The sequence below is a fragment of the Gossypium hirsutum genome, chromosome D13 (assembly GCF_007990345.1).
Source record: "Gossypium hirsutum isolate 1008001.06 chromosome D13, Gossypium_hirsutum_v2.1, whole genome shotgun sequence".
In the NCBI taxonomy this organism is placed as follows: Eukaryota; Viridiplantae; Streptophyta; class Magnoliopsida; order Malvales; family Malvaceae; genus Gossypium; species Gossypium hirsutum.
This window is the reverse complement of record NC_053449.1, coordinates 54,593,984-54,619,072: the sequence shown is the minus strand read 5'-3', so window position 1 is coordinate 54,619,072 and position 25,089 is coordinate 54,593,984. Positions and strand designations below refer to the sequence as shown.

General features: G+C 32.5%; 2 protein-coding genes across 5 annotated transcripts; both read left to right on the top strand.

Moving 5' to 3' along the window:
* The first annotated feature begins 2,654 nt into the window (after positions 1–2,654).
* Positions 2,655–11,264, top strand: LOC107920077 (transducin beta-like protein 3). 3 transcript variants are annotated; one of them, XM_041109148.1, is made up of 16 exons: positions 2,669–2,798; positions 2,974–3,028; positions 3,196–3,512; positions 4,261–4,443; positions 4,560–4,709; positions 5,373–5,590; positions 5,829–6,117; positions 6,439–6,573; positions 6,698–6,816; positions 7,742–7,898; positions 8,061–8,307; positions 8,392–8,468; positions 8,630–8,749; positions 9,634–9,764; positions 9,835–10,009; positions 10,581–11,264. In XM_041109148.1, exons 3-16 carry the CDS (start codon positions 3,216–3,218, stop codon positions 10,932–10,934), a joined length of 2,652 nt encoding a protein of 883 aa, XP_040965082.1. In that variant the 5' UTR covers positions 2,669–2,798; positions 2,974–3,028; positions 3,196–3,215; the 3' UTR covers positions 10,935–11,264. The 3 variants fall into 3 exon arrangements, with proteins under 3 accessions (XP_040965080.1, XP_040965082.1, XP_040965081.1); XM_041109147.1 differs by having other exon boundaries at positions 2,954–3,028; XM_041109146.1 differs by lacking the exon at positions 2,974–3,028 and having other exon boundaries at positions 2,655–2,798.
* Positions 11,265–20,668: 9,404 nt separating this feature from the next.
* Positions 20,669–24,582, top strand: LOC107920141 (heat stress transcription factor A-1b). 2 transcript variants are annotated; one of them, XM_041108561.1, is made up of 3 exons: positions 20,669–21,336; positions 23,223–23,280; positions 23,380–24,505. In XM_041108561.1, the coding sequence occupies exons 1-3, from the start codon at positions 21,088–21,090 to the stop codon at positions 24,270–24,272; spliced, it is 1,200 nt and encodes a 399-aa protein (XP_040964495.1). In that variant the 5' UTR covers positions 20,669–21,087; the 3' UTR covers positions 24,273–24,505. The 2 variants fall into 2 exon arrangements, with proteins under 2 accessions (XP_040964495.1, NP_001314097.1); NM_001327168.2 differs by having other exon boundaries at positions 20,801–21,336; positions 23,223–24,582.
* Positions 24,583–25,089: the final 507 nt, after the last annotated feature.

The following is a 25,089-nucleotide window of genomic DNA, read 5'->3' as shown; positions in this document are numbered from 1 at the left end:
CAGTAGCAAGTTTGGGCTGAGGCTATAAATTAGGCAGAAAATGTTCTTAGAATGCATAAGTCATAGCAGAAACAATTTAGAGAGGCTAAGAAAGTTAGAGTTTCAAAATGAGTGAACATATTAGTGCTGTTATTAACTACGATGGTGAGGTTTTCCACACCGAGAATGGTGTTGTTTTTTTGTCGGAGAATACGGTGCGACTGTCATTTAAACAGAACATAGATTTGACAGAACTTCGTAAAAGAATTAGGCGTAAAATCTTTGGAACGACGCCAATGAAAGTTCTGTTAATCACGTATCGATTTTGTTCTTATGTTGATCCGGTGACATATGACTCGTTCAACATAAAAGGTGCTCGTAGCTTGGAGGCAATGGTGCAGACTCATCTTGCTAGCGGAGCAACTTATATTGCGTTATATGTACAATTTACGTCGCCAACTGATGTACGTCCGTCCGGTGTTTGAGATGTATACACGACCCCTGGCCGACACTCGGTTAGCGGGTTACAAAATACGGAACAACCCATGTTCGGTAGCGGTGTCGAATGCACATCTCCCGCAAGACACTCTATCGGTGGATGAGACATGTACGTCGGTAGCTCGACGTTTGTTGCTGGAAATACGTACTGGGGAACTGCATCAAGTTCTAGTGGATGTCAATCTACATCCAATTGGGGACGTTATCAAATGCCCAGAAGAAGGGATGACATACTACCTACGACGTCAACCAGTGAGGGGACGTCGTACGCTGCAGATGATTGTGGGTTAGAAGATGACTCCGATGTGGATCCACCTCGAGAGCCCGGGCCGGATGGTGCAGAAGTGAGATTATTTTCTGAACCGGAGCCTATTCCAACAGAAGGTGAAGATGCTGAAAGGAGTTCAGATGATGAAGAAAATCCACGATTCAGAGCATTCTCACCTCCAGCCCACATGCATAATGTCGATCTGTCAGCAGATGATGCCTATTCCAATAACCAATCTGCAGACTTTTATAACAAATAATAAATTAATAATTATCTTAAAAATACATAAATAAAAAATCTTAAATAATATTTAAAAATTAAATTTAATACTTACCATTTTCATTTGCTCCACCGATATGTGATTCCTATCAAGATGAATCAATGATCCGGCCATTGATGAAAATATAAAAAATTAAAATTATTTAAAAAAAATATAAAATTATTTAAAATTATTTTAAAAAATGAAATTGAGGGGAAATTGAAATTAAATATGGATTTGAGAGAAGTTTGGAAGGAAATTGAGAGGAATTTGAAATTAAATATGGGTTTGAGAGAATTTTGGAAGGAAATTGAGAGAATTTTGGAAGGAAATTGAGAGGATTAGAGAGGAAATATTAGATAGGATTTGTTTGTGAAAAAAAAAGGGGTGGAGGGTATTTATAGTTTTTTGTTTTTTGACCGTTGGGGGGACCGGTCAAATTTTTTACCGTTGGGGTACTGTTCACGCGCGGCGAACATCGCGTCCACGTCAGCAGGTCGCTCTGACGTGGACGCAATGTCCTGACACGTACCCTGACATCGCATTGACGTGGACGAGATTTCCTGGAAAATGGACCATTCCGGTAAATAATAAAAAAACCAACTCATTTCAGTAAATTTTGAAAAAAAAAGACTTTTATTGGTAATTTCCCCACCTAATTCTTATTTTAGCTCCCATGTAATTCAATGTGGCATTGTATGGGCTCATTTTATGAGCTCATTGACTGTCCAATTTTCATGGGCCGCCACACAACCTAAAGGGCTTTCTTCCGCTGCAAATATCCAACGAAGTAATTAGTCAATATAAGAGTTTTAATGACCCCAATTTCAGCTTATATCTACTACTTTTTACACAAATTCTAATACTATTTATAACTCCTCCTTAATTATAATGTATTTCAATACACTCGAACTTAATATTTCTACATTAACAACAATATCTATACCAATTAAACTAAAACTTAATTAACTTTATTTATGTATTTTTAATGTCTAGTGTTTCTTTAAAAAATTGATTTTTTAAATATTAAAATTTCATCTACCATGTATACTTTTTTACTCATTAAAATTTATCATTTTCTTGATGAGCATTTCGTATTATTAAATGTAAATATATATTAAAATATAAAATATTTCTCATTGTTATTGAGTTATAGCAAAATAATGTAAGGAAGAAAACAATATATAAAATTAAAAATATCACTTACATTGTAATATAAAATCATAAATTAATACATAATATTTAACTATTTAGACATAATCAAACTAGAATTTTTAATATTTCATCCAAATAAAATTATGTAGCATTACTATGATATGAGTTATTTAATTGATGACTAAATTTAAAATAGTTTTAATTGAGTTTTTAAAATATAAATATTGTATGAAGTAAGTTATTCTATTAGTTTGAATAGATAATGTCATTAAAATTTAAGAAGGCTATTTGTCTAACCCATTATATCCGAACTCCAAATATTATTCGAGTAGTAAGTACATAAACTCGTACCAAAAGGGCTTGATTGATACGATATGATATTTAGATGATTTAATTAAAATATTTTGAAGTTTGAAGATAATTTAGAATTTAAGCAGTAATATGAGGAGTTCTGATGCAATTAATCCAATCATAGATTAGAAAGGTTTTCTAAAATTTCGTTTTAACCATTCTCGACCCTCTCCAAACTCCCTTCTTTCTCACATACCCGCCGCCAAAAAAGCCTCTCCCTCCCTTCCGGTCCCTGACCCAAGCCTTCTCTTGGCTTCAAGTTGCCGACTGGCCAGGAAACCAAATAAGGTAATTTTGAAACCCTAAACTTAAGTTAATATTGTGCATGAGTCATGGGATTTTGAGTTATTTGCATTACTTTGCTATATTTGATTTTCTTTTTTCAATCCTACTGCTTGCTACTTTGTCTCATCTATACTCTATCCCTTTACTTTGTTGAGAAGAAGGGTTTTTTTTTTTGAAGCTATCGGTTTTGAGGAAATAGCGGACCGTTGTCGCTGCTGTTTTCTGTTACACTGGTATTTGCGGTCACTATCCTCTGCTATTGATGTGAAACCGCTATTGTGGTTTCTTTGCGGTGGCAGAAGGTGCTGCTACCACGAAATAGCGGCTGTGGCACTGATACGCCACTGCTATTTGAAACTCTGCTAAAAGAAATCATTAAATCCCTTTTCTCACCTTTCAGAAAAGTAGAGAAGAGAAAAAATGGCGTCAGCAACATTAAAAAAGAACTATCGCTGCTCTCAGTCGCTGCAACAGTTTTATAGTGGCGGCCCATTTGTGGTCTCATCAGATGGGTCTTTCATTGCTTGTGCGTGCAGTGAATCCATAAAGATTGTGGATTCATCAAATGCCTCCACGAAATTTACCATCGAGGCTGAGTCCGGTACCATCACGGCATTGGCTTTAAGTCCCAATGATAAGTTGTTATTCTCTGCTGGACATAGCAGGCAAATTAAGGTCTGGGACTTGGATACTTTCAAATGCCTGCGCTCTTGGAAGGTCAGCCTTTATTTATTTGTTTGCTTTTGTTTTCCTAAATAATGATATGAAGAATTTAAACTTGTTCTTTGGCTCTACAACTAAGCCAAAAGGTGGGATTTGGTGTTAAAACAAATTATTTCCTTGAAGAATTAAAAATGTACCATTATAATTTTTCTAGGAACGAAAGTTTAGCATGGTTTTGCTTAAATGAGGTAAGTAGAAATGAGTTATTTTAAATTAGTTCAATTAAACTGCACAGAAAAAGTCAGTAGCAAAAGCAACAATGGAATGAAGCATTAATTATTATAATGATTTCTTTAAAATCTCATGACTTATAAAGTTCATATTTTTCAGTCATATTATAATGAAGCGCTAACTGTTAATAATGACTTACCGAGTTCAAGTTAGCGGGTCTTGTAACCAACATCAATTTCAATTAATTGGTCTTAAAAGATACGCTAAGCATGTGCATTGGAATATATACATTTCTTTTTACTTGAATACCTTGAAACTTTTTTTTTTCAAGTGAAGAAGAGTGTCACATCAGAATGGATCTCAATTTTTACCTAGCTTAGGACATCTTTAATTAGGTACAATCACATTTTATGATCCAAATCACTGATTTCACATTGAGGGGGAAACACAAAGTGGTTGTTAAATGTATGACATAAGTTTTATATTAGTATTAATTTATAGTTATTGTTATGTTCACAAACTTGGCAGAGCTTTTGGCGTTATTTTTATTTTAATATTTATCTTTGAGTAGGGGCATGATGGTCCAGTAATGGGTATGGCTTGCCATGGTTCTGGTGGACTGCTTGCAACTTCAGGAGCTGATAGGAAAGTTCTTGTTTGGGATGTTGATGGTGGTTTCTGCACTCATTACTTTAAAGGTCATAAAGGTGTTGTGACTAGTATTATGTTTCATCCTGATGTAAATAAAAGCCTTGTAAGTAGTACCTCAGTCTATTTAGACTGCCTTTTTTTTCTTTTTAACCCTTGTGCTAGCAATTGCTTTATGCTTTTAAATGTAATCTGTCTGAGCCTTTTTCCTTGTTCATGTAGCTTTTCTCTGGAAGCGATGACACTACTGTACGAGTCTGGGATCTTCTAGCAAAGAAGTGTGCTGCAGTGCTAGAAAAACATTTCTCAGCAGTTTCTTCTATGGCAGTGTCAGAAGATGGATGGACGTTGCTAAGTGCAGGAAGAGATAAGGTAGGGGCAAAGTTCCTTATACAGATTTAAAAATAAATGTTCTTAATCAATCTTTTTGTAGTTGTGATTTTGTTTCAAAGTATGCATATAGTAACACTACTAAACAGTGAGAATTTCCTGTAAATGCCACGGAGACTTTTGACAGCTTTAATGCTTTTTGCGAACCTTTTAGATTATTTTAACTCGTGGTTTTTGATTCTTCTATATTTTTATCCCTTCAATTGTTTCTTTTAACCTTGTCAAGTTTCTTCTTCAGTCTGATGTCTCTCTAGTCTTTACTATAATAGTTTGGAGTATTTTCCTAATGCTTTGTACTTCTAGGGATTTGTGTTTACATTTGCCGAATTTCTTTACTATTATATTTTTTATTCTTCTATATTTTTATCCCTTCAATTGTTTCTTTTAACCTTATAAAGTTTCTTCTTTGGTCTGATGTCTCACTAGTCTTTACTATAATATTTTGGAGTATTTTGCTAATGCTTTGTACATCTAGGAATTTGTGTTTACATTTGCCTAAGTTCTTGGGTGCTTTGCTTTATGCTATGTTTGACTGGAGTGTATGCCGCTTTTTTCTTCTAAACTGAAGAAAGTTGACCAATCATTTGTAGCAATTCAACTGCATTATCAAATTTTCAACCAGAAAGCTTTTCTTTATCATCTCAGGTTGTAAATTTATGGGACCTTCATGACTATAGATGCAAGAGTACAATACCTACTTATGAGGTGCTTGAAGCTGTGTGTATAGTTTATTCTGGGAGTCAGTTTGCCTCGTCTCTGGGTGCATTCCTCCAGCAAAGTGGAAAGAAGAAAAGCAGATCAACTGGAATTTATTTTATCACAGCTGGTGAACGTGGAATTGTACGCATCTGGACCTCTGAAGGGTAATAAAATGGAATTATTATTGTACTTCCTTTTAAAAAAGAAATTCTAGTTTGATGGAATAGATATCCATTTGATTGTTTTTGGTCATCTTGCTGTGGATACCTGTCTTCAATTTAACATGTGCAAAATAAATTTATTTATTTTCGTTTGTAATTCTTTCGGTATCCCTTATGAAGATAATTGTCTTTGCATTTATATATACTAAATAAATCTTATTTTTATCATTTACTTTGACAGTGCGGTTTGCTTGTATGAGCAAAAGTCCTCAGATGTTACTGTTAGCTCAGCCGAGGATGAAGATTCAACAAGGGGTTTCACTAGTGCTGTTATGCTGCCCTTGGATCAGGGATTGCTTTGTGTGACAGCTGATCAGCAGTTTCTCTTTTATTCTCCAGCGGAGCATCTAGAAGAAAAGTGGTCTTTAAAATTGACCAAAAGACTTGTGGGTTTCAACGATGAAATTGTGGATATGAAGTTTCTTGATGAAGAGGAACAATATCTAGCTGTTGCTACAAATCTTGAACAGGTGCTGTAGTAAGCTTGCTGGTGGTGCATTTTGACATAGTGCTACACAGGAATTAGTTATCTCGATGTTTAATGATTCAATTGTTGGCTTGATTTCAAATTTGGATTTAATTGGGCTCCTTGTTGGCCCTTTTCCTTCTTCTGTACCTAGTAATATTTGATTGATCTCTGTTGGAATTTCTTATCGGGATTGATTTTGTTAACGTGTTTCTCCTTCAAGGGTTTGCTGTGTGCCTATATAACTTTACAGACACTTGATGTCTACGAATTTATGCGGATGAAAGTGTAAATGTCTAATTTGTACTAATTTACTCATATGCAGGTTCGAGTGTATGACCTTTCCTCCATGTCATGTTCCTATGTATTGTCTGGTCATACTGATACTATTCTATGCCTTGATACATCTATATCAAGTAATGGAAGAAGACTTATTCTAACTGGGAGTAAGGACAATAGTGTACGTTTTTTCTGCTTTCTGACTTCTGCATATAAGCTTGTCTCTAAGTATTGCCTATGTTAGTGGTTCTGACATTGCTAATGAGATTGACTTATTTTTCTTCATCTACATATTCTTTTTATAGGTAAGGTTGTGGGAATCAGAAAGTAGGTGTTGCATAGGACTTGGCATAGGTCACATGGGAGCGGTTGGAGCTGTTGCTTTTTCCAAGAAGTGCCGAGATTTTTTTGTCAGTGGCAGTAGGTGAGCACTTATCATGGGAAGCCTTGTCTATTTGGAGATGCAATTTACTTTTACCACATATGAGTTTGTCAAAAAACATGATGCTTAGTTGCTGATTATTTTCATTCTATATTTGTGGTGGGAGTGAAGTGCTAAGATTTAACCTTCTCTTATGTGATCTGACAGTGCTTTTTGTTCCTTGACTTGACAAATGAAATTAGGTTTTGGATTGTAGTTGACTTGACGTATGATACACAGTGCATTATGCCTTCAAAACTGTCTGCCATTTATGCTTGGTAGCATGACATTAGATCTTGTTTTAACTTAGCGGCTGGAGTATTTTAGATGAAAATAAAGAAAATAAGTTCACGATGCATCTTGGACCTTGTATTTTTGTAAGTTATGCTACATGATGGGGTCATATTTGGTTAGAATTGTGGATTGATTGTTTTAAATTTGGCGCTTTAAAAAATACTTGTTTTGTCCTCTTATCTTTTATGTTTTATGCGTGTAACCTTATGCTGTGTGGAAGTAGAAACAATAAAAGGAAAACATAAGTATAGAAGCTTTTAATCATAACTGTTAGATGCAAATAAGCCCCCTCTAATCCTTGCCATTCAAACTCATTTAAAAGAGCACCTGCTAGTCGTATACCAAAGAAAAAATAAAACATAGTTAGTACCCTTAACTAAAGTAGAACAGGAAACATAAAGAAAAACATTTCTAGATAATGAATGGAGATAAATTCTGGAGTGCTTCTATGACATATTTATTTTTTGCTTATGTTATATCTTTATATTCTGGAGTGCCTCAATTCAGTACTTTTCCTGATATAAGAATTTATGGTTGTAAATTGTTGCTAAGATTGCAGCTTTACTGATTTTATTCTCTTTCCTTTTTGGGTGATAATGATCTTATATTCTTACACGTGTACCATCTTCTTCAGTGATCGTACCATTAAGGTTTGGAACTTTGATGGACTCTCTGATGATATTGAAGAGCCTATTAGTTTAAAAGCAAAGGCAGTTGTAGCAGCACATGATAAAGATATAAATTCTCTGGCTGTTGCACCAAATGACAGTTTAGTGTGTAGTGGTTCGCAGGTTAGTAGGCAATACATCTTAATCAACATCCTATTTTGTTATGGTATTGTTGATTTATTCATTTTATAGAGGATGCTGAAACTACATATATTGTATTGGACACATGCTTTTATGATTCCAAAGATAATTTTAAAAGGTTAAATGTGTTTTTCTGGCTGTTAGGATCGCACTGCTTGTGTTTGGAGGCTTCCAGAACTGGTACTTGTGGTTAAGTTTACAGGGCATAAACGAGGGATCTGGTGCGTAGAGTTTTCACCTGTTGATCAATGTGTAATAACAGCATCAGGTGACAAGACTGTAAAGATATGGGCTATAGCTGATGGTTCATGCCTGAAAACGTTTGAAGGGCATACATCAAGTGTATTAAGAGCATCATTTCTTACGCGTGGGACCCAGTTTGTATCATGTGGTAATAACTTCTTTCTCTACAGTCATTAGGATTTTCTTCCATTTTAATGTTTTGGTGATATTTAGCATGCAATTCATCATTCAGGTGCTGATGGGTTGGTTAAGCTGTGGACAATCAAAACAAATGAATGCATCTCTACCTATGATCAGCACGAGGACAAGGTGTTGAGTTATTCTTTAATTCTTTTAATGTTTGGGTTACTTTCCTTTCATAGGTTTGACAGGATTCTGTGGGAAATACGATGGTATACCATTAATAGATTTTTAAGGACTTATTGTGCTGTGTGGTATTAATTCTTTTTATGATAAAATTTGGTGTGCAGGTTTGGGCATTGGCGGTTGGGAAAAAGACAGAAATGTTAGCAACAGGTGGCAGTGATGCAGTGATCAATCTGTGGCATGATTCAACTGCTGCTGAGAAAGAGGAAGCTTTTCGTAAAGAGGTGTGTCCACTATACTTTTTGTACCTAGATATTATTTCCCCTCGAAGCATATTGGAATATAGAATGGGACAAATTTAATACTAGGCCCTGGGATATGCTAAGTGACTGAATTACTTGTTGCAAATATGTTTCAATGTTGATTCTTGAATTTTTGTAAGATACCTGGAATATGCTGTTACAAATAAAAAAGTAAAGGTTTTCTGTAAGACTGATATGTTTTCTTAAGGGGTTAAATTACTATTTGGGGTCTGAATTTGGCAACTTTTCTCACATTGGGACTAAACTTGTTTTCAGTTCAAGTTAGGCCTTGAACTTGGCAATTGTTCTTTCATGGGGGATTGAACTCTAGGGTTTTCAAGGACTAACTTGGATAAAAAAAGTTCAAGCCCTAAAGTAGCAACAATTGCCAAGTTCAGAACCTGGATCAAAAAAAAAGTTCAGGTCCCAACGTGGGAAAAGTTGCCAAGTTCAGGCCCTAAAAAGTGATTTAACGCTTTCTTAAGAGAAACTCAAGCTGCGGATTAGAAGGAAATAAGAGTTAAAACATTTCTAGGCTCCTAAATACTGTTCTTTCCTCAACTTGTTTTAACCAGACTATGAAATGAAGCGGATAAAATTTACTTTATCTTGGATACATGACCTTGTTCAAGCCCGAATACTGATTTTTCTATTTTCCTTCCCACTTTTGAGTAACTCCTCGGGCTTTGTGAAAGTACTTGGAGCTTGGAATAAGACCTTTTGTGAAAGTTAGCTTTTTGTAGGATCCTAGCATTGTTTATCAATTTTGGCTGATATGATGAGGGCCTCTATTCCTTCATTACATCTTGTTGTTTATGTATTAGTTGCACAAAAAGTTTTAAATATGTTTTTCCATTCTGACACAGGAAGAAGGGGTTTTGAGAGGGCAAGAATTAGAAAATGCACTGTTAGATGCTGAGTACACAAAGGCAATACAAATTGCTTTGGAGCTTAGGAGGCCTCGTAAACTTTTTGAGCTGTTTTCTGAGCTTTTCAGGTTAGTATTGCCTACTCATATCGGTTTTCTGAGTAAGCAGAACATTTTCTCATAGCAGAATGTGATATAGGAAGAGAGAAACTGGGGACCATATAGACAAAGCCCTTCATGCCCTTGGCAAAGAAGAATTTCTTCTACTTTTTGAGTATATACGAGAATGGAACACAAAGCCAAAGCTCTGTCATGTTGCCCAATCTGTTCTTTTCCGAGCTTTCAACATTCTTCCTCCGACAGAGATTATCGAGGTATTCTATTGTAATATTCACTTGATGTTAATAGCCTCATTTGGCTGCAGGGAAGATGCATGTGGCTTTGGATGACCCATTATATTTTACCAGTCCCAACCCTACCTTTGAAGCAAAAGATTAAGTAAAAACCATTATCATATAGCTTAATACAAATTTAAAAATGGTTTAGGTTTCCATTTGGTCATTGTTTCTTTGACATTTTTTTTATATGAAAATTGTTAAACGGAAAACAAATGAATGGTTGAATCATATTTTACTAAAGATCAAACTGTCTATTGATGTTCATAATAATAGTTTACTAAAATAGTTTCAAATGAAGTTCATATTTACTGGTTTGTTGTTTATTATGGAAGTTGAATATTAGCGTTCAATCTCTTTCAAAATTTTTATTTTGCATCTAAATGCGCTTTTTTCTCCTAGTATCAAAACATTCTTTAAAGAAGTAATAGCAAAAACCTAAACCATTGTTTTAGGTTTTCTGCTTGGTTATTGAAGGTTAGGTGTTCATTTTGTTTGATATTTTAGCTTTTTACCCGCTGAATTTGTGCTTGAATAAACTATGTTGCAGATAAAAGGCATTAGTGAACTACTTGAAGGTCTTATCCCATATTCTCAGAGACATTTCAGCAGGATAGACAGGCTTATAAGAAGCACATTTCTGTTGGACTACACTCTTATTCGAATGTCCGTTATTGAACCCACGACTCAGGATGATTTGAAGACCAAATCTTTATTACATTCCGAGAAAAATATGGAAGATAATGCCGAAGAAGATCAAAAGCAAGTTTCCGAAGAGCAGAAACCAAAGGCCTCTGGGAAAAAGAGGAAATCTCACAAATCTGGAGACCATTCACGCTTACATAAGAAAGTCAAGGACAGCTCAACTCATGCAAATACTGCAGCTGTGCCATTGCAGGCATGACGGGATGTAAGATAGTGTTCACCTTTTTCCTGATTTGCATGCATGTTGGCTGATCTCTTGAGAAGTTTACAGTACAGTTTTGTTTCAGAAGGAAATGTATCTTCCAACCCCATTGAAGAACAATTTTGAAGCATCCCTGAAAAGTAAACAGTTTAGGGGGTTACAAAGGATTGCAGTTTGTTTGTTATTTAACTTGAGATTAGTCTATAGATACGTCTACATTTCTAATCCCTTCTTTACTATAGAATATATGATTTTTTCTCCCAACTCTTTTAGTTGTAGTGTTGACTCATACCCCAAGTAATGTCAATGGCGTACTGTTTGTGGTTCCATTATTGATTTCGTAATCGATATTAGTATGCCTTTATTTCTTTAATGGTAAAAAGAATTCGAAAATATAGTGATCGGAATAGATGGTTTTAAACCCTAATTAATTACACTCACTTGAGAAGGAAATTATGCGTTTCAGTTGACTCCAGTATGCAACTTTCAAGAATCTCTTTAACATTATTAATGTAAACTAAGCCTGTATGGTATTTGGTGGGTTGCAATTACTAAATTAAAATAGAGGGTTTTGACTGATATGTTAACTGATGACTTCTCTTTTAGAAAATTATGAAAAAGGATGGAAAAATAAATAAAATTGCACAAAAGTCATTGCTTTTCATATATTAAATATAAATTTTAATATGAGCCCATGTGATGGCCTTATAGTTAAAAGGATATTTATTATCCCATGTATTAGGTTTGAATTGTATTAGTCGCGTTTGTTGTTCAAGCTTTGTTATGTTATTGTAATTCATCAATTTTTTAATACATTAAACATAAAATTATGAAAAATATTTGAAAAATAAATAAAAATGCTAATTTAAGTGTTTTAACATTATGAAAAGTTAAAATATTTAAATTTATTAATATTTTGATATATTAAATATAAATTTTAATTATTTTAAATAAATAATATAAATTTTTGTAAAAGTTAATTTGAATATTCTTAGAAATTAAAATAATCTATAAATTGAAAGATATTAGATATAAAATTTTAAAAATATATAATATTAGTATGCGGAAAAAAGATGTTTGCAAATAATATGGTTGTATAAATGAGGTGAGTTTTGTAGTTTTACAACATCAAAACTTGATTTTTAAAAGCTTTTATCTTTTGCATTTAGCTTGAAAACATGGTGTTAGTTTGAAGCTAGAAGTTGGATATTTAGTTTTTAAGAATAGAAGGTAATGTTGGTGGGGCCAACAACATAACCACTTGAAATGATTATTAAATTCTTTTTTTAAGATTTTTTTATTAATAATTAGATTGTATTTTATTTTTTATTTTAAAATAAATTAATTAATTCCTATACGTTAGATATAGAGTAAATTAATCATTCTATTGAAATTATCATTCATCTCTATAATTAAAAACTGGTTCATGTATATTAGCATGAGGTATATATAGCATGTCACATGTCACTGTTTGGTTATTTGGTCAGTTATACCATTTTTTAACAATAAAAATAGATGAAAATTTTAACATAAAGGATCAATTTGTTCTATGATCTAATGTATAGAGAATAATTTATTCATTCCTTTGAGTAGAGAGAACAAAATGCAATATCACACTTTGGTAACTAATTTTTCAAAAATTATTTTCTATTTTTTAAACTATAAAATGTGAATAATGTAAATAAAAAATATAAAAAAAGACTATATACTTTAAAACAAATATTTGGTAATTTTTTCTCTATATTTCTTATCTATACCAAAAAAAATATATATATGAAAAGAATATTAGACCAATTGTTTTATTTATACTATTATTTGATATCACAAATTAATCTGGCATCAACTCAATTAAGGAAATTACAAATGTTTTTTATATTTAAAATAAAATATATTATTTGATGGTATTTTAATCTTGCTATTTAAAAATCAATAAAATATACATATGATGATATTTGAACCCATACTAATTGTATTAATAAAATATTAAATTTAGCACTCAACTAATATTTTATTTTAATATTTTTATACATTTAAATTTTATTACCTCCATCAATTTTATATCTATACTATTATTTAAATCTGTTACTGGATTGATGTCATGTGTCAATTAAGCATTAACTCGGTTACAGAAATCACGAAAATATCTTTTTGTATTTAAAATAAGTTATATTATTCTAGGGTATTTTAATTTTCATTACGGTAAAACAGACCTGGAGGAAACCTTGATATACAGAAAAAAATTAATATTGTTGATTGAGTTGGTATCACAAGTTAACTCGACACCAACATAAGATTAATGATAACACCATGATAAACAATTGTATTTATTAGTATTCTTAAACTGATATATTTATATGTTTAAAATTTGTTTTTATCACAATTTAATCTATTTTTTTATATTTTACTATTGTTCATATTTCATGTATTATTATTAATTAGTTTTAAACCATATCTTTCATTATTTATTTAATGATATTTTTAAATATACCTCTTTATTCTAAATACGCAATCTCCACAAGTATGATAAAATCTTTAATTTATTTAATATTTATTAAAATTTTATAGTTTGATCATTTCTTTACTAACTTGTAAATTTAATTTGTAGTTCATTGTTTTGTAAATTTAGCCAATTCTTTAACTCCATTTTTTTCGCTAAAATTGATTACATGCTTTGGTTAAAATATACTTCAAGTCATTATATTTTTTTTATATGTTTAGAATTTAGTCCTTTTCGTGAATTTAATCTTTTTACTTTTTCGATTTTAAAGTTTAAGTGTAATTCTTAACACTGTTAATTTTTTTATTAAATTCACTAATATAACATTGGGTAAACTACAAAAATAATCATTTTTGTTTGCCTCGGATTACATTTTAATCACTTATGTTTGAAATGTTACGTTTTAGTCACTTATGTTATTATTTTGTTACGAAGTGATCACTCTTCCGTTAAGTTCAGTTATCTCCCTAACGGTAATCCTACGTGGCAGTCTAACTAGATTTTAAGTGCCAACTTGGATTTCCTAAAGGGATGAGAATAGATTTTTAATTAAATAAATTTAATTAATTAAAAAATTTAAACCCTAAATCTTAGTTAAAAAACCATTCATCTCCCCCCTTTTTTTAATTTTTTTAAGGGGTTTCTCTAAGACAAATTATGCACCTGTAAAGGACATCAAAGGAAACAGCAGCACGAGCATGGCCAAGGTGACTGAAATCATAGGCAGTGACACCGCAGACATACATGTGAACTTTTCCAGGGGTTTTGGGCTTGAAAACCTCTTTTTGCTGAGTCATGGTATTGTAAACAACAAATTGGAATTCTTGGGTTTCCTTCCTAGCCATCGGTTTAAAAGCTTTTTTTTTTTGGTTTGTTTCTTGCTTTGAGGGATCCATTCTGACCTTAAAAAATTACCCATTTTTCTAAAAACTTAAATCACATGTAAATTGGTATGAATCTCCAAAACCCTACATCAATGGTAAAAAAAGAGTTCATAGCTTTTGAGACGCTTTAACAGTGAATTCATGCTTTAATAACTGGGAACCTTTAAACAGTGAATTCCAACACCCTACATCAATGGCAAAAAAAAAGTTCAAGATTTAAAAAAAGATTGTTAACCCCAGTAAAGTTAAAAAAATAACTGGGAATTCAAGCTTTTGAGACACTTTAACAGTGAATTCAAAACTTAAAATCAATGTATCTCTCATTCAAAGAATAGACCAAAGAATGAAAAGAACTCACCAATTAATCAAGAAATTAAAGATGCAAAAACCCAAGTGGGGGAGATGAACAGGTTTTTAACTAAGATTTAGGGTTTTAATTTTTTAATTAATTAAATTTATTTAATTAAAGATCTATTCTCATCCCATCCAAGTTGGCACTTAAAATCTAGTTAGACTGCCACGTAGGATTACCTTTAGGGAGATAACGGAACTTAACGGAAGAGTCATCACTTCGTAACAAAATAATAACATAAGTGACTAAATCGTAACATTTCAAACATAAGTTACTAAAATGTAACCTGAGTCAAACAAAAGTGACTATTTTTATAGTTTTCCCTATAACATTTTAAAATAAAAGAAATAATCACTTGATAGTCATATAATAAAAAAGATTATTACAATAAACCTAAATTTAATAAAATTTTTAAAACTATTTTAACAATTGTAATTGTATTCTTAAATTTGAAAGAAATTAAATTCCTTAAAAAAATTAAAATTTAAATGCAGAAAGAATAAAAGTACTTAAAACATATTTTAGGGTTTTTTATATAAATAATACAAAAAATTAAAATAATACTAAAATAATACAACCATTTTATTATGTGCCAAAATGGTACAAACGGAAAAAAAAACCTAGTCGAAGGTTTGTCATAGGCGGCACCAAAGGTGCCAGTGGCAGAGGCAGCACCAAAGGTGTCACTGCCACAGGCGGCACCCCAGCCTTATAATGGTCCCCGATTCACTTTAGCTGCACGAAGGAGAAGAAAGAAAAGGAAAGGAGAAGAAGAAGAAGAAGAAGAGAAGAAGAAGAGAAGAAGAAGAAGGGGAAGGAGGCGCAGAAGGAAGAAAAAGGAAAAGAAAAAGAGAAGGAGAAGAAGAAGAGGAAGGGAAGGAAAAAGAAAGGAAAAAAAATAAAGAAAGGTAATTTTTTTTAATAGAGTAAGTAATGGTATAAAGGAAATTTGTTTATTTTTGTTGTTATTATTATAATGTGATTGGTTTTTGATTTAATTGAGATTTAATTTTAAATATATTTTTTAGCAATGTATTATTTGATTAAAAAGAGATATTAAGATATGTTTATATTTATCTATATTTTCATTCATTCATAATTTAATTTTAATTTTTATGTTATGTACATTCTATGTTTTATTATTTATGTTATGTACATACTATGTCTTATTATTTTATTATTTATGTTATATACATTCTATGTTTTATTATTTTATTTAATTTATTTGTTAATTGTGTTTTATGTTGATTAGATATATTTTTTATGAAATTTATTTAGCATGTTGTAATGAGATTTTTTTACCATAATATTAAAAATAAAATACCGAAAAAATATGTTTATGAAAAAATAAAATACGAAAAGAAATAAAAAATGAAAATAGTATATTTACTGAAAGTAATAAAATCCGAAAAAAATAAAAATACGAACAAATGGCCAAAATAAGGGGTTTTTTTACTAAATTTATATAAAAATACACTAAAATAATACATTTCAAACATTATGTACTAAAATAATATAAAATAAGAAAATTGTATATTTTTTGAAAGTAATAAAATTTGAAAATAAGAAAAATACGAACAAATGGCCAAAATAAGGGTTTTTTACTAAATTTATATAAAAAATACTAAATTAATACATTTCAAACTTTATGTACTAAAATAATATAAAATAATAAAATGCGAAAATAATATATTTTTTGAAAGTAATAAAATTCGAAAATAAGAAAAATACGAACAAAGGGCCAAAATAAGGGTTTTTACTAAATTTATATAAAAAAAGACACTAAAATAATACATTTCAAAATAATATAAAATAAAAAAATACGAAAATAGTATATTTTTTGAAAGTAATAAAATCCGAAAATAAGAAAAATCTGAAAATCAGAAATATACATTGAAATTAAAAATATAAATTTGTTTTGAAGTTGCAGGCATCGCAATGGCTTGATTGACTAACGACAATCCTCACATATCTGATGTGGCTAATAATATGGTAATTTATTATTATTTATTAATCATATGTTCTATTAAAAAAAGATATATGTAATATATAGAAATAAATCATGTTATCCTAATATTTATTTTTTGTAATTTAACACTATCAGGGCTCGTACCGCGTATTAAGGGGCCAGGTGAATGGTATAGGATATCCCCCAGATGAACGATTGATGCCCTACTTGGAGCAAGCTGGATTCGGGTCAGCAACATTGATTAGGACGTTCAACTTGTGATACAATTTAATATCTGCACTAGTGGAGTGGTGGCGCCTGGAGACCCACACTTTTTATTTTCAGTGTGGGGAGTGCACAGTGACTTTAGAGGATGTTGCACTACAGCTCGGGCTCCCAATCGACAGGAGTCCCGTAACAGGAGTAAGTGCATTTGCTGAGCCGACTACACTATGTTATAGCCTACTAGGAGACTCGCCCGACGATGATGAGTCAAAATTTTCGGGCTTGAAATTTACATGGCTGAAAGGCAAATTTGGACACTTATCAGCTAATGCCACTAAAGGAGAGTTAATGTGTGCTGCTCGAGTGTACATCATGCATATTATAGGGGGAGTGCTGATGCCCGATTCAAACAACAACAAGGTTCATATCTTGCACTTACCTCTATTAGCTGATTTGAGTAATGTTCGCTCGTATAGCTAGGGCTCCGCAGTTCTGACAGTATTGTATCGGGAGCTTTGTCGGGCGACAAAGCCTGCTGTGGTAGACATGGGCGGATGCCTTACGTTGTTGCAGTCCTGGGCACTTTATCGGATGCCATTCTTGGCATCAGTTAGTCACCAACCATATGTATATCCACTAGTTAACATGTGATAAAATATAACTTGTCATTAATTGACAATTTCTTTATGATACTATTGTAACGATACTATATTGACTTGAAATTTGTTTTCCTAGATAGAGTATTTATCCGAGTATTGGGAGGTCGTACACTGTCCCGATATACCGTTTGATGATCGAACAGCATGCCAGAGAAGGGGTAAGCTATTCTAATATTCGTGACATGTTACTTTCTATATCTTACTCACACCGTGTTAAATTATAACCATGTTATTAATCATGCAGTTTATATAGATGTCATATTGTAGACCGAAAATTGTAGCTATTATACATTCGTCTGCCTATGTTTATTCTCATATGTGGTGCACTAACACACCAATTATTGTGTACTCCGGGAACTCAGCTACATGCGCTGCGTCGGGGTCTATGAGTGACATGTGTGGCCCAGGATTATTGGGTATCACAATACGTCGCATCTGGTTCCCGACCGAAGACGTGTTAATGTTTCTATCATTATTCACATCTTCATCATCAATATCATCAGGTACATCATCCACATCGCGATCATTATCACTATCGACCTCTTGATCACAATGATCGCTACCATCATATCCATCATCACCAACCACATCAATATCAGGTGTAATATTGAGATCAATACCGATCCCACCTATAGTCGATTCACTATCAAAGTACGATAGTGGAGCCACCATGCATGGTTCTTGAGCTCCATGTTCTTCACCATATGCATTGACATCTTTATTTTGCTTCATACCGGCTAACTCAGCAAATAAGTGAATCGGTGCATTTTTGGCACTCCCATTCCCACAGTAAAGAACGATCATTGTCTCCACGTCTTCGTCGTCTATAAGTTCCATTTCGGTGAATTTGATCGGATTTGTCGAAACTGGAAACTTGTAGAAAATTTTTGATATCCTTCTCCTACAACGTCTAACAATTTTTGCATTAATCCTTCCCTTCATATCATCCAACGAGACATTTCTATTAAATCTCATTGCTATTTGTTGCCGGCATTCAAATATATATCTAACAGTTGTTGTCAAGATGATTCCATCGAAATAAACGCATACGAAAAACTGATCATCCATCTTCAATATTCAATCTGCTAAAAAATAAACAAAATTTCAAAAAACAATTCGAACAGTAAATAAATTACTTAAATAAAAAAATTAATGTTTCAATATGCAATTTTTTTTCATTCATAAGCTCATACTATTTCAGTTATCATTTTGTACATGAATAACATTTAACCACTAATCCTAATAACTAATACAATAATAATAATAAGTTTTTTTACTAAAGATAATACTAACTAACAATAATAATTAGGGTTTTACTAAAAATAATAACTAACAATAATATAATGTAAAAACTAACAATCATACTAACTAAAATAATAATTAGGGTTTTTACTAATTCTAATAACTAACCATAATAATATTAGTTTTTTACTAACAATAATACTAAGTAACAATAATTATTAAAAACTAAACCCTAAAAACTAACAATAATAATACTAACTAAAATAATAATTAGAGTTTTTATTAATCCTAATAACTAACAATAATAACTAAACTAACAACAAAAAACAAAAAAAATATACAAAAAAAAACAAGATAATCCATTATTTTTTTAAAAAATATCTTATTTTTTCTATTTTTTTCTTTTCTTTTTTTCGGCACCGCCCTCTCCTCCTCCTCCTCCTCCTTTTTCTTCTCCTTTCCTTTTCTTTCTTCTCCTTCGTGCAGCTGAAGTGAAACTGAAACTGGGGAGGTGCGGGAAAACATGGCACAGGTGTCGCCTGTGGCAGTGGCACCTTTGGTGCCGCCTCTACCACTGGCACCTTTGGCAAAGGTGCCGCCTGTAGCAGACCCTCGACCAGGTTTTTTACTGTTTGTACTATTTTGGTACATAATAAAATAGTTGTATTATTTTGATATTTTTTTAATTTTTTTGTATTATTTATGTAAAAAACCCCATATTTTAACATAATCTATAAGGATGATTTCCACGTAAACATACAAGTGTGGGGATCATTACCCACAAAGTTAACCCAAAAAACAATTGATGGGACATAGTGATTTATAGAAATTTACAATATCGTTATGTGTAATTAGATTAAATTCGGGTAATTTTATTAAAAATTGAAATGCATTTTGCCTTTTTTAATAAAAATGGGTGAATTAGTTGATTGCGTCTTAATTTAGTTAATATTTGTATTATTGTCAATATAAGAGCATGTGAGTTTGATTGTGCTCTCTTACTTAAGAATTAGAGAAATGCTATGGATAATTCTAAGCATTGTATAAAATAAATAGGTGAATTAATTTTTGCATATTAGATTAAAAAAATAATTGGTCATTTTATTAAAATTTTCATCCGCATGATAAGAATTGATTTCTATATGTTAGTTTGAGGTACACGTGTCACTATTTTATTATTCTATTAATCACACTAGTTTTAAAAGTACAAATAAATAATTTTTTTTTAAAAGGTAAATTCATTAATTCATTCAATAAATGAAACCATACAATTCAGAGAAAAAATAATAGACACTTGTCGTAGATGAGAAAAGACAAGCTTCATCAATACAACAAAAACTTTAGCCTCAACATCAATAGAAAATTATGACAGATTGACAATTTGACAATTGACTTTATCACAACTCAAGCACGATATATCTGGAGATATTGTCAACACTTAATGTGATGGTCCAAAACAAAGAGCAAAAATCAACAAAAAAATCAAGCATTCACCAAATTAAAGAAGACGACAGTAAAATCATCCTTAAAATCACTTATAAAACTAAGATTATATGCATAAACAAGACTAAAAAACGTGCTATAAGAACAGACAAAAACTTCTAAAATTGAACACTTATTAAACAATTAAAAAATAAAAAAATATATAAAACTTAATATAACATAGATCTAAATCGACACATAAAATTATTTATTATGATGAAATACTATCAAAAGAAAAACAAATTAAAAAGTTAAAAAGGAGCCTCCCACTTTTTAAGAAAAACTATTGGGCCGGTAGAATTTTAGCGAGTAACAGACGCTGTTATTTATCTATCACAAATTGTAAAAACAATAAATGTACCAAAAAAATAAATATGTAAACTGAAAAGAACGAAAATGTATAATAAAAAAGAAAAAAAAGGAAAAGAAAGAAGTGATGAGATAGGAGAAAAGCGGGTGATAGTGAAACAGCTCGAAATTTATTTTTTTAGAAATATTGTTAACAAAAATGAAGAATTTGTTGTTTGGATAACCTATAGTATTAATTATAGAAATCGACCTGTCCTCACCTTGTTCTCGTGATATAAATTTGCACCGTCTCCCTCCCTCATCTTCTCTTTGGTTTTCATTTTCGGCACAATCCAAACAATCAAATCAAAGGCACCTAAAATCCTTTCCTTCCCCTTTACTCTCTTCTTCTTTCCCCCATTTCCTCACCTACTTTTACCTTCTTTTCCTCTTCCTTTGTGTTTACACAATCTAAGCTACCCCCATGGCAACTCCCCTCCCTATCTGATCCTGTGACCAGTTTTTTCCAATACCCTCTTTCTCCTTCTCTCTTTTTTCATTATTAAAACCCTAATGGAGACTCTTCATGGTTCGGTACCAGCCGCGTGTGCGGACACCGCAGCCAACGGCAACACGGTGACGCCTTTTCTGAGCAAAACCTTCGACGTGGTGGACGATCCGTCCACCGATTCGGTCGTATCGTGGAGTAGTGATAACAACAGCTTCGTTGTCTGGAAAGTGCCCGAGTTTGCGAGGGACCTTTTGCCCATGTATTTTAAGCACAATAACTTCTCCAGTTTTGTCAGACAACTTAATACTTATGTGGGTATTTCTTTGATTTTATATTCGTTCACTTTTCTTTTCTTTTTTAATGTTGCAAGTTCCAATTTTTTATACTTATGGAGGCTAATGAGACCTCTGCTTTAGGTTTATTTGGATTCGAACATTACACCAATAAGATATTATTGTATATACTATTGGGAAAGTTTGGGTTGTATGGAAATTTGGTCTTACTTATATTGCCTTAAAAAAATTAGGCGAGACTGAAGTCACCTTTGAATAGTTTTGAGTCAGTGATGGAGTGGAAGGAGAGTTTTCAGAACCGATATGGTTGTTGGATAATGAATTTATGGTGTAAGATGAATGAAATGGAATATGAGTTTGATTGAATGGTCATATTAATTTGTTGAAATCTAGGAGTGGGGATTTGCCACTGCAATTTTTACTGCTTTCTGAACTTTGATAATCGAGTAGCTCTTGGCTGTTGGAGTTCCTCATATTTTATAGGATTCTCAATGGCGTGAGGATGATTGGTTGAATTCATTTTCCCTTGAACATAAATGTGGAAGAATAGATATGAAACATAATATGTAAAAACTGAATTTTCGGGTATATGGTATGGGGCTGTAACCTAATGTTTCCTAAGTTTGGCCAAAAGGGTTCCAGGAGCTGGTAAAACTCTATTTATTTGGCCGTCTAGTAGGCTAAATTTGGAAAATTTTAAGTAAGGCTAGCTGAAAGAACTGATTTCTATTTCTCCCTATCTTCCCTTCCTCCCTTCTAGGCTCCATTTTATTCGTAAGATGCAAATTTGGTTAATTAAACTAAATATAACATTGTTTTAGTTGGTTGTGAATTGTGACTGATGCACATGGAATTTCTAAATTGAACTGCCATGGTGGAATGCGATGAGTTCTAGTGTCTTAAGTTTTCTTTTTTCAATAGGAATCCTGTAGTAGTTACTAGCTTTGGTATACAGACACATTTATACTTAATTTCCATCAAACATGAATCCATATATATACACCTATTTATATATTTTGACAGATTTTGCTATCATATTAGATGATGCTAATTTATAAATCACCTTTCTTTCCTACTAGTCTTACATGTTGAATTTGAATTAGTTAAAAGTTTCTTATACATTCTTCTATCCATGTCAATAGTTGAAGCCTGAAATGTCTAGTGATATTGTTCATGCTTGTTATTTGTATTAATCTCATGTTCCTAAAGGCTAAAGGTTCCAAACCCTCACTGACTTTCTTTTTTCATATAAAATGCTATGAAGTCTGGAGACTTATCTTGCATTCCATGATATTTTCTGTAGTTGATTTGTTTCTTCTTTGTTTTTGCCTTGTTTGACCTTAGCTATACTTGTTTACTTAAGAAATGAGTCTAGAGGAATTGCATCATAAGCTAACATTTTCTTTTGAGGGTCTTCCTAGTAAGATACAAAATCCGACGGACTAGCTATACTGACAAATCAAATCTTGATTCATATTAGCTTTTTCTTCATTCCTTTTCTTTTTAAAGTTCGTTTCATGTCTTAAGATGTTTCTCAACTAACAAGTGAACCAAAGTATGATGGAGAGAGTGTTATTTGTAAGCTGCTGTCATGGGTTGTAATTTGGAATTATTCATTGAGAGGGTGAATGTTAGATATTTAACTTTTCTGACATATTTTCTTTTTTCTTGAGCTGAAGAACTCATCAAATTGCAATTGTGCTTGTCATCTGCAGGTTTAAGTATGTGCTTGTAATTACTAATCGATTATGGTCAGGCATTGGGGTTCGACTGAGCGCATGATATGTGATTCACTTAGATATAAAACTTCAATCCTGCTTTATGCATTGCGGACTTGCTATATTCGGTTTAGCAAGTGAACACGATAACTCATGTCTTTGATTATCCTAATTTTTTTCCTATAGGGTTTTAAGAAAGTTGACCCTGATCGTTGGGAATTTGCTAATGAGGGATTCCTAAGAGGTCAGAAACATGCCTTGAAAGCTATCAGCAGGCGGAAGCCTGCTAATGTCCATTGTAATCAGCAACAGAACTCATCCATTGGAGCTTGCGTTGATGTAGGGAAGTTTGGGCTTCAAGAGGAGGTTGAAGGGCTTAAGAGAGACAAGAATGTTCTCATGCAGGAACTTGTTAGGGTGAGGCAGCAGCAGCAAGCCACGGACAACCAGTTGCAAGCTTATGGCCAGCGTGTACAGATGATGGAGCAGAGACAGCAGCAAATGATGTCTTTTCTTGCTAAGGTCATGCAAACTCCAGGTTTCTTAAACCAGCTTTTACAGCAGCAAAATGAATGCAACAGGCAACTGACTGGAGCAAACAAGAAGAGGAGACTCCATAGGCAGGATGAAGAAAATTTAACTGGTGAAAATGGTGCCGTATCTCCAAATGGTCAGACTGTAAAGTTCCAGCCTTTACTCAATGAGCACCAGATGATGGAGGTGAACACATCACCGAGGAGGGAACATGGCGCTCCTCCTTCCAGTGCATTACACAGCAGTAGCTCCTCCAGCGAGATTGCGGAAGTGATTCTTTCAGAAGTCTCACCAGCTTCTTGGCAGTCATATCTGCAAGCAGAATCAGGGGTTCCCGACTCTAGTCTGTCAACAGCTGCTGCTCAATTAACAACTGAGACAAGTGTGCATAAATCACAGAAAGATGCAATTTTCGGTAGCGTTCCTCAAATGCTAGGATTTGTACCTGATAATATTGTTGGGCCTGAGAGCAGGAATGCCGAATATCTTGATCCAATGTCAGTCGTATCGAATGCTACAATGCCCACAGAAGCTGACGAGTCTTGTGCAGGTCAAGATATGGAGATCATACTTGATGGAAGCCCTAAACTTCCAGCAATTAACGACACTTTTTGGGAACATTTTCTTACAGGAAGTCCACTCACTGGGGACACAGATGAGATATACTCGAGTTCCCTCGAAAATGGTGCATACGGTGGATAGGAAGCAGTTTTAAGGGAGGAGAGTGGATGGGATGAATCATCTTTGCTGACAAATAGGCCTTCTTTACATCACATTAGCAGGAAGGGGTGATGTCGTACAAGTTGTATACGCAAATACTTGTTTGTTTTTCTTGCTTTTATGAGGTAAAACTTGGTACCGCCTGTGTTCCTGCTCAGTATGTGATCGGTTTATTTATGGTTTTAGAAGGCTTAATATTATATTCAAATTTTGTATTGGTCTCATGTTGCGATGAGTATATTCTGAATTAGTGGATGGACAAGGTAATGATATTTGTTTTAACAAAAATAAACAAGGTGGCTTCATGTTTAGAATCTTTTAGGCTATCCTTGACAAAAAAAGAAAAAAAAAACTTTTAGGCTGTCAGGTTATATTGCAATGATAATAATCGTAATTTTTACAAAAAAATAATAATATGAACAAAACATACATTATTTGAGTCATTTTCCTTTAATTAATAAGCCTCAAATTCTAATTCCAAATGACTAGTATCTATTATTTCAATTAATAGTTAGTTTTTTCTTGTTTAACAATTATTAAAACTTTGTTTCACAAAAATATAATGCATAGATACAAAAGTACCTTCAGGAAAAAATGAAAAAAAAAATCAATTGAGTCATTGCATGAAATTCACGCCAATTTAGCCTAAAAAAAATCAATTAAGTTTTTGTGTCAATGCTTTTCGTCTTTAATTATGTAATTGTTAAAATTAATTGATGGATCAGTTAGTTAATTGATGGTGACAATTTATAATTTAATATTATATTATCTCATAAAAAATATTAAAAATATTAAAATT